This window comes from Oryzias melastigma, linkage group LG12 (genome assembly GCF_002922805.2).
Source record: "Oryzias melastigma strain HK-1 linkage group LG12, ASM292280v2, whole genome shotgun sequence".
Taxonomy (NCBI): domain Eukaryota; kingdom Metazoa; phylum Chordata; class Actinopteri; order Beloniformes; family Adrianichthyidae; genus Oryzias; species Oryzias melastigma.
The window spans coordinates 15,387,607-15,396,925 of NC_050523.1; the positions used below are offsets into that span (position 1 = coordinate 15,387,607).

Consider the following 9,319-nt stretch of genomic DNA (forward strand, 5'->3'; position numbering starts at 1 on the left):
AATAATCATTGTATGCAGACAAATTCATCCTAAAAAAAAAAGCAAACAGAAGGATGGAGGGCAGGATTAGTCCCTGCTGGGGGAGCAGACTGCAGCAGAGAGCTCATCCTGCAGTTTGAGAGATGATCTCACAACAGGAAGCTCTCCCACATTCCTAAAAGGCTTGAACTGTCCGGACGGGGCTCCGAAGCGCACACACTACTGTCACTAACACTCCCGTTCTGCCTTACTGAACCATCAAGATACAGAAATGTACAAAACACCCACTCCCTCACACACACACGTGTATCAACCGTGCACAAGCACCATCCTTAGAGAGCGCTATTTATACCAGCCTCTCATCCATCTTCCAACTCTCCCATGGCCTGGTGGGTTTCGAGTTTTGGAAACTAGGACGGCCGGGAGAGAGGATATGAGAGGCTGTTAGCGCTCGTCCTTGATGGCGTGCGTCAATTGACAGACATGAAAGTAGGCGGAGAGGTGAAGGCAGTGTGATGAGAGGGAACATTACCTTTCCTATCTCATCTTTCAGCTTGTACTGGTTGAGTTGAACGCAATCCTTGGAGACAAAGTGGATAAAAAAAGGATATTTTCAGAGACTAAAAATGCATCAACAGTTCCAAACACTCATTTATCTAAAATCGACTTTAGAAAGACATTTGTACTACTTATAATTTCCTCTCAGAAGTGTTAAACGAGTATGTAATCTTCCTTTTATGCAACATGTTCCTAAAAATATTCTAGTCTGTTTTTATTTTAGATCACTTAACAAAATGCACAATTCACAGTTAACAATTAAAACTTGCTCAAATATCTATTCTAAAATTAAAAAAAATCCTCAGCCTTCAGAGATACTGTCTACTTCAGTGACTAACAGGGCTCAGAGCTACACTCTAAAACCCTTCTGACTAAGAAACCTTACCTTAAGATCCACTAAGTGTGGTCTGTGTCAGTGGGCTGCTGTTTTTTTTAAGACACAAGCATCTTTTCTTACTTCAAGTTATGTCTGGCACTGAAATCCACTAACAAATGGCAATAAAAAGCATCTCACAGTCAACCTCTGTCATTTTTTACTTTATCCATCCATTTGCAGATAACCCCTAAGCTTTATAGAAGTGCAGTGTGAATCTAGAAGTATTCGACATCATGCTTTTAGTTTGAAAATACATTATTTTAATAGACTTTTTAAGTAACTACAACCATTTTTGGTGAAATAATTATTTTTAAAAATAATGAGTGAAATACTTCCAAGGTGACTCCTACCTGAAGATCTGTGATGGAGACACTGTGGGACTCCACAGTGGGCCGGCGGGGCAACCGGGGAGACGAATGTGGCGATGTGATGGGGGAGTAAGGTAGCGAAGGGTAGATGTAACGGCCGTTGAGTCCAGGGGAGCTGCAGGGGGACGTAGCGGTCTGTGAGCGCTCCTGCAGCGAAAGCTTCCGGTCAGACAGGCTTAATCGACCCCTTTGTTCTTGGCTCTGGGGCAGCAGGGCCTTGGGCCGGCCCACTGTGTGGGACAGCAGGTCGCAGGATGGAGCCTGGACAGGTGCGGAGGAGGAAGTTGGCTCGGGAGGATCGGAGCTGTCCATTTGTTCCATCTGAGAGAACACAGGAATGATTGTTACTCCGCAACTGAATGAGAATTGACTCTAGCAAACATTTAGACCTATGTATCAGCTTTGCGTGAGTTATTGAAGTCTCTGTGGATCAAATACAAAAAAACTAGCCCTTCCTAAATCAATGTTATTTGAAAGCTTTTGACATTTTGCAGCAGATATAAAGAAATATACTAAAGTAGATATTATTAAATTCTCCCAGCTATGATTGTATAAATAAGGAGTTTCTTGTGTTATTTTGTCAAACATTAATGTTGTTGTGCTGGAGTTGTCTCTTTCTTAAAGCTTTCCAGTACATAGTTGGGTTGGATTTTAACTTTAACCATTTCAAAACTTCTACTTTTTTTTGTTTTGACAGTGATTCTGCGACAGATTTGCTGCTTTGATCCCTATCATTGTTCTGTGACCCATTTAGACCGAGATTTGACTGCAGGACAGATGGCCACAAATATGTCTCTACAACATTCTTGTATACAGAGAAGCCATTGACGCAAATGGTGCAGAAGTCGCCAAACATTGGACTGTTCACCCTCTAATAAGCAACGTGTACTCGGTTTAAATCATTGTGAGAAAAGTTAGTTTTACCTTTTAGAAGGTGGAATGTCTTTTCTGCTCATAAACAAACAGAAAGCTATTCGATTGGTTCAAATGAAGTTTGGGCAATTTTTATGTTTAAGTTGTTTTATTTTTTTAACCTCACATTGATTTTTTTTCCAAACCAACCATACTTTTTCTTCTTCCTTTAATGTCAGTGATTTTAATACTCAAAATGTTGAATGAATCCTTTCATCTGAAGTTCTCTGAGCCTCTGACATTTTCATTATTGGGGGGGGACTTGCATCTGCAACCTATTTTGAACGCCATCCTAAATTATAGTTCTACCCTTTTAACAATAAATTGTTAAAAAAGTGATTTTAAGACCAATTCAAGAGTTATGGCCTTGTTTTAAGATATCTTTCTGATATCTTTCCCTAATAACAATGTGTATGAATATGGAGGACCTACTTATCTGTTATTTAAGATTTTTAAAACACTGTAGCCCCTCAAAAAGGTGAAATTAAGAGAGGGTGCAATATTTGACTGATTAATTTATTCCAAATTAATGAGTATCTACAGATGTGTAAAACTGTTATGTATTGGGATAGTTAAATACTTTTTAAGCACAAACCACATTACTGTAATACTGACTGTTAAGTTACTTGTTTATAACTAATACCAAACTTCTATCTGCATTACAATCTTTCCGTGTATAATGGAGACAAACATAAACCCAGTAATTTAGTCCTGATTATAATTGATCCAAATTAAATACACCGATATATTGTGTTGACATTTTTTTATTTCTTTCTTTGAATTTTACTTAAAAAAAACTTTAAAAAGAAGAAAAGTAAAGACTCTAAATTAAAAAAAAGTATTGTTTATTGGATGATGGGTAATGCAGTCTTACTAAAAAATATTTGAAGCATGATCTTGATGATCTTGGTTTTAATTTTCTTGTGTGTTTAGTAGTTCTTCATTCTAATTATTTGGTGTCCAGAGTTTTTTGTGCTATTTTTTTAAGAACTACAAAGAGGCTGGACACTGACCTCATCTGCTCATGAAAACAATAAAAAAACTTGCAATTAAAGATGGAAGAGCTACAAAGAGTATATAATGATATATGTGCAAAACAACAGAAGTCATTTTGTAAATATTCATACAACAAAAAACATTGTTTTATTCAGGATTTAGAAGATGTTTGGTTTCAATATTATTTTTTTATAATTTTCCTTCTACCTCTTCTTCTTCAGGCTCCCCCGGTGGCTCAGCAGGTTCATACTCAGTGACCACGATGAGAGACTCCATGGGGTCTGGGGATGGTGTCTCCGAGTGGATGTTTAAAGGTGGAGCAGGACAGCTGCACAGCAGATCGGGCAGAGCTTGTGATGGCTGCACTGACGGTGCATGGCTTCCACACGGCGCGGCGGCCTCAGCGGAGGGCCAGGGGGTTACGTGGCAGGGAAACATGGTGGCTCTTCACAAAGAATAACAACCACTGCTCCATCAGATGGAAACCGGGACAGAAGGGTTCCTAAGAGAACACAGTAAATTTCAGAATAAAACTTTAAAGGGGAAAAAAGGACAGGGTTTTAATTATACGCATGAAGGTTTCCATGATTTTAAATCTATGCTGAGACTCTGTATGCAAATGAAACAATTTAGCACTTCCTCCACACTGAGAAATCAGACTGAAGAAAAGTGAGAGGTAGACAATGGTCACTTAAGAAAGAAAAAAAAGGTAATTTTCAAACCACAAAGCATGCATCCCTGCTGTTGTTCTCCACCCACAGATGGTAAAACAGTGTTTGTCAGCCACATATTCTGCAAATAGTCCCACTTAAAAAGATGAGAGCTCTGTACTGTTCATCATAGAAACACGTCAGCTAAGAGAGACAAAATGTGAAAAAGAAACTTAGGAAATCATATTGTATGATTTTTATTCAATGTATTTGTATGTTGCTGCAGAAAATACGCATTTAGCACAGATAAACAAGATAGAATTCTTATCTCACAGAGCTGTAACTTCTTCTAAAAGAAGCTGTTCTATCCTCCACTTGTTTCCTGGACTAATGTCACCTGTTTGAGCAGGTTATCTGTCCACACCCTTAAACAGTGAAAATGCAACCTCCCCACCATGACCAAAGAGCTGTCAAAGGACATCGGGAAGATTATTCACCTGAACAAGACTGAAATGAACCAATTTACAATAATTGAGCAGCTTGATGAGAAGAGATCAAATGTTGGAGCAATTCTTAGAAACTGGAAGAAATACAAGATCAATGATCATCTCTCTCCACCTGGAGTTCAATGAAAGATCTCACCTGGTGATGTATAAATGATCATTAAAAAAACAGCCCAGAACTACATGGGGAACTGGACAATGGACTGCAGAGAGCTGGGACCATGGTAACAAAGGTTACTATAGTGACACACTACAATGTCATGGATTCAAACCCCTTCTTAATCCAGCACATCCGGACATGTCTACAGTTTATCAGAGACCATCTGGAAGATCAAGAGGAGGATTGGGAGAATGCCATGTGATCAGATGACACCAAAATGGAACTCTTTGGTAGAAACGCCACTTGCTATGCTTGGAGGGACAAAGAATTCTGAGTTGAACACCAAACCCACTGTGAAGCATGGTGGTGGCAACATCATGCTATGGGGCTGCTTTTCTTTAAAGAGTGTATGGTCAAAAATGTTCTTCCATCACTGAGAGCACTGAGGATGAAACATGGCTGGATCTTCTAGCATGACGATGGTCCCAAATACATCACCAGGGCAACATAGTGTTTACATGAAAGCACTGCAAGGCTCTGGAGTGGCCTAACCAATCTTCAGACTTCAATCCAATAATCTGTGCAGGGAGTTGGAAGTCTGTGTTGTCCAGAGACATGAGAAGATATTTGTGGAAGAATGGACCAATATAGCAGCTGTAGTTTGTGCCAACCTGGTGCTATCTACAAGAAACCTTTGACCAGGTAAACGTTTATTTTACCCAAATACTTATTTTCTATACTTTATGCTAATAAATGTATGGAAAATCAAATAATCTGATTTCCTGGATTTTTTTTATTCTGTCTACCACAATGGAAGTGAATCCATACTTTTTTTGCACCACAGTAATCAGGGATGCCACTGTTTAGTCAAATGTAAAATCTTGGTTCTTGATACCAGACAGTCCAATATGTTTGTACCAAAGTCTTCAACTGAAAATTTTGAATGATGATGAGAGGAATTTAAATGACACATTTTTAGAGGGGAAAAAAGATAAACAAATCCTTCTTAGTTTAAAGATAAAATTAAAACTTTTGTATGACAAAAAGTTCAACATTTAAAATGCGATCTGTAGAACTGGTAAATCAGTGTGGATGAATGTATAATTCTGAGTAACTTTAGGGTCAATTCTAGTAACTCCACTTTTACTATTTCAAATGTTCCTAACAAATCTTTTTTGATAAACTATTGAATGTTATGGCAATGTCTGCATAGCTCCTGAAAAAGAAGTTCTATTCATTTAAAACACCACCGACCAACCAGCGGGTAAGAAAATTATTATCTTTTGAGTAATCAACAGCAATCTTTTATATATACATTTGTGTTTTTACTACTCTTGTATATTTCTTATTGTAAAAAAAAGCTTTTGTAGTTTTATTATTCCTCTAAAACTAATATAACTGCACTTTTTTCTTATTTACAGAATTAAATCTTGAACAAAAGTTATTACACTTCTAACTATAAGAATTTTAAAGGGAATCTTTTTCTTATTTTTTAAAGAATATTTCTTGCACTTCATAAATTATGAGCTGCCCAGCAGCTAACTAGCAGATAGATTTGCTGTGAAAATGAAAAACATTTCCCAAAGCCACAAGTGTCCCAATTCTTCTACTGTCACTTAAAAAGAAGAGGTAAGATGTAGGGCCAAAGGGGGCCATTAATTCAAAGCTTTGGTTTAGCTATCTAAAGCTTTAGTTTTTTTTTTTTACTAAATAAATATGAATACATAACAACAATGAGAGTTTACATATGCCTTAAACATCTAGGAGATTCAAAGCCACAAAAATTACATCACTTTTTATCCAAACTTCATTGAAAATCAACCACGTATGATGTAAACACCACATATAAAATTAAATCAGTTTTCCTTCTTTTGTAACGATTAAAGCAGCATCATGAAGAACAGAAGGTTAGAGTGAAACACTGCCAAGCTGCCAGTATTTGAGAATTATTATGCTTCTGATATCACAAAAGTCACATGATCCAACCTTTGTTAAGTCTGGACTGACAGGAGGGATATATTAGACCCTTGGGGGTAGGGGGGCAGCAATATACTGAAATAATAGCAAAATCCTACAGACATACCAATACAATGCCATCTGGGACAGAAGAGGATGCCTAGTTTCATTAAAAGATCAACAGGGCAAATGCATCTGCAGAGCTGTGTGAGAGATAAGCTCCTGGTAATGGAGGGATGGATGTCACTGTCATCCTTCATCTCCTCACTTAATTGAGGCATTAACACAAACACAAGGGATCAAGAACATCCATTCATTCACCTCCAAAATAGCCATAACAATACATCTACATAAATTTTGTATGTAACTAAGAAAATTAGGGCTAAAATTCCAGGGTTGTTTAAGATAGACAGGGGTTTTCACTTTCAAACAAACACATTTTTTTTCCAAATTTTATTTTGTACCTATTTTAAATTGATGAGTTTATTCTTGAATCGGTAATTATAGGAGTAAATGACTTTTTTTTTAAATAGTGTTTTTACTTTATACAGTAACTCCACTGGAAAGTAGTGTAATACTAAAACAGGAGTGGTAGATCCTTTTACACATGCTAATTTCATTATTGCAGAACTTTTCAACATGTCTTTGCAGTGTTGCATAATGAGGATGTTAAAGAGCTAAGCAAACATCCTGGTGAAAAACCCCTTCAAAAAAAAAGCAATCTTGCTTCAGTATTTGGGTTTAAAGGAGTTCCTTTATCTGTTGTTTTGAAGCATTGTCATTATTTTAGCATCTACAGTCCATACTCGCATCCAAGAAGGTCTATTTTTGTGATTTAACTCACCATTTTGATATATATACTTAATTAATGGAGTAACAGCTACAATCGAAGGGCAACTAAAGACTTAAACTGGGTTTGAAAATTTACAAAAAATAAAAAATAATCACTGCTTATCAAGATGGTGTAATCCAGTACTGCAAATATTCATTTAATTTAGAAATTGTATTTTCTTCTCCGGTTATAAATAAATTTAAAGCTCCATATTGCCCATATTATGAACATCCATGACTGATCTAAAATGAGATTTAGTCTGACAAGTTTAGCCTAACCGGCTTACTGTTAATCTAGAATAAACATTAAATTTCTCTGCACACACTAAAGCAAATAAAGACAAAGCTTTGACCTACAAAACAAATTCACACTTATTTTCCCACAGCTCCCTTTAAACATTCACAAGGTTTCATTAGAGCCCACTGAATTTCCAAAAGAAGGACATTTCAGTCGTCAAGCTGTGGTTCTGAGAGCATGTATGGGTTTAGAAGGAGACAAAGCTCAAACAACAAAAAGAGGTAGCCTAAATTTGGAAAAGAACACTAATCTCTGGAAGAGAATCCCTAGAAAGTAGTAAAATGATCTGTTCATACGGCAAGTCATATTTCGTGACAAGAAACCTTATTAATAAATATAAAAATCTAGAAACGAGGAGTTCCACTTAAACATTTTAAAAGGGAAAAATTAGCTATAAAAGCTAACTGACAGATATTATTACTTAAATTAAATTTTAGCCCTACGTAAGATTTTTTTTGTATTTATAAGCAAAAAGTTTGTTGATTTTGAGTTTCTATGTACCTAATTGTAGTTTATATTGATCAGAATGACAAAAAAACTAGTGTATTAAGTTGAAATGACTCACTTTAGAACAAAATGTGAAAGAAATGAGAATTTTAATTCAAGTTGGCCGATCTTCATGAATTCTAATAAGATCTAAAACTAGCACTCATTCTTACAAATCTTAATTTTTGTTTCCAAAATGACAATAAATGGCAATCTAACTTGTCAACATTAACTGAACTTTAAAAAACATCCTTAAAATAAACCAAAATATCACAGTGCTTCTTATTATCTTCAGCAAATTTCAGATTTTTTTAGTCTAAATTAAGTTTTCCTTTTGTCAAAAATGTGGAACAAACATCCCTGTTCTAGCTTTAAATGAGTCAAAAAAAAAAAAATCTCCACTGTGCTGATTTAGACAAAAGCTTGGCAGGAATTGTGCATTAAATCAACTTAAAACTTGGTAAAATAACTTAAATTTCTCAAACCAAGGCTTTAAATCTTTGTAAAGATCAAATAGAATCATCTGCACACAATGGTAAGTGGTTCTCATATAAGTCTTTGTTTATCCCCATGTGTATCTTATTTCAAGAAACTAGAACCTTCAAAAAAAATCTCACTAGTGTGTAATTTAACACATATTTACTTAAATTGGATTTTTTCCCCGAGTAAACATGTTTGAGAACCATTGTACTCTCATTTTGACAATATATGTTTTTTTATCACTATCCATTTATGCATAAATATTAAACATTTTATATTTTAGATCCACAAAAATGTATTATTTTTTTTTTGTCCTTAAAATGCAAACAGATGTTGACTTTAATTGCTTCTCCAGACCGCAATAGTGGTAATGTTTACATCTTTAGTGACAGCTACTTCCTCTCAAAAATGAAATTCACATTTAGGTTAACAGTTTAAAAGCGTATTCCAGTCTTTAATGTGTATATTTCTTTCTGTGTATGAAACTAAAAAGCCGAGTGTTATTGTTTTCTGTGGTACCAGTAAGCTAACTCTGTCATAGACTTCAAAGTGAAGCAGCTGTGCTAACATTAGCACCTGCTTCATCTGTCAAAATACAGATGTTGGAGACGTCCAGGGAGCCAGTGCGACTGTGGCGTTTACCACAAAACATTCACGCTTCAAAACTTAAAAAAATAAAAACAAACATTACTTTAAAGTCTTACCTTAATGTGCAATTTTGGCCCAAAATTCGGAATACTGAAACGCCTTTTTTCCAGCTAAGGTTTAGCTTCTGCGAGCTAGCTAGCTGTTGAAGAGGCGTAGAATGTAGCAGATGTTATGATGG

General features: G+C 35.9%; 1 protein-coding gene across 1 annotated transcript in view; it reads right to left on the bottom strand.

Moving 5' to 3' along the window:
- The window catches only part of LOC112163231 (calcium/calmodulin-dependent protein kinase kinase 2), a gene marked incomplete at its 5' end in the record, with an annotated part of 22,576 nt that extends 13,257 nt beyond the window's left edge, over positions 1 to 9,319 (bottom strand). Inside the window, 4 exon segments of the mRNA XM_024299528.1 lie at positions 512 to 559; positions 1,264 to 1,602; positions 3,397 to 3,691; positions 9,198 to 9,319. Coding sequence (XP_024155296.1) covers positions 512 to 559; positions 1,264 to 1,602; positions 3,397 to 3,627 — 618 coding nt within the window.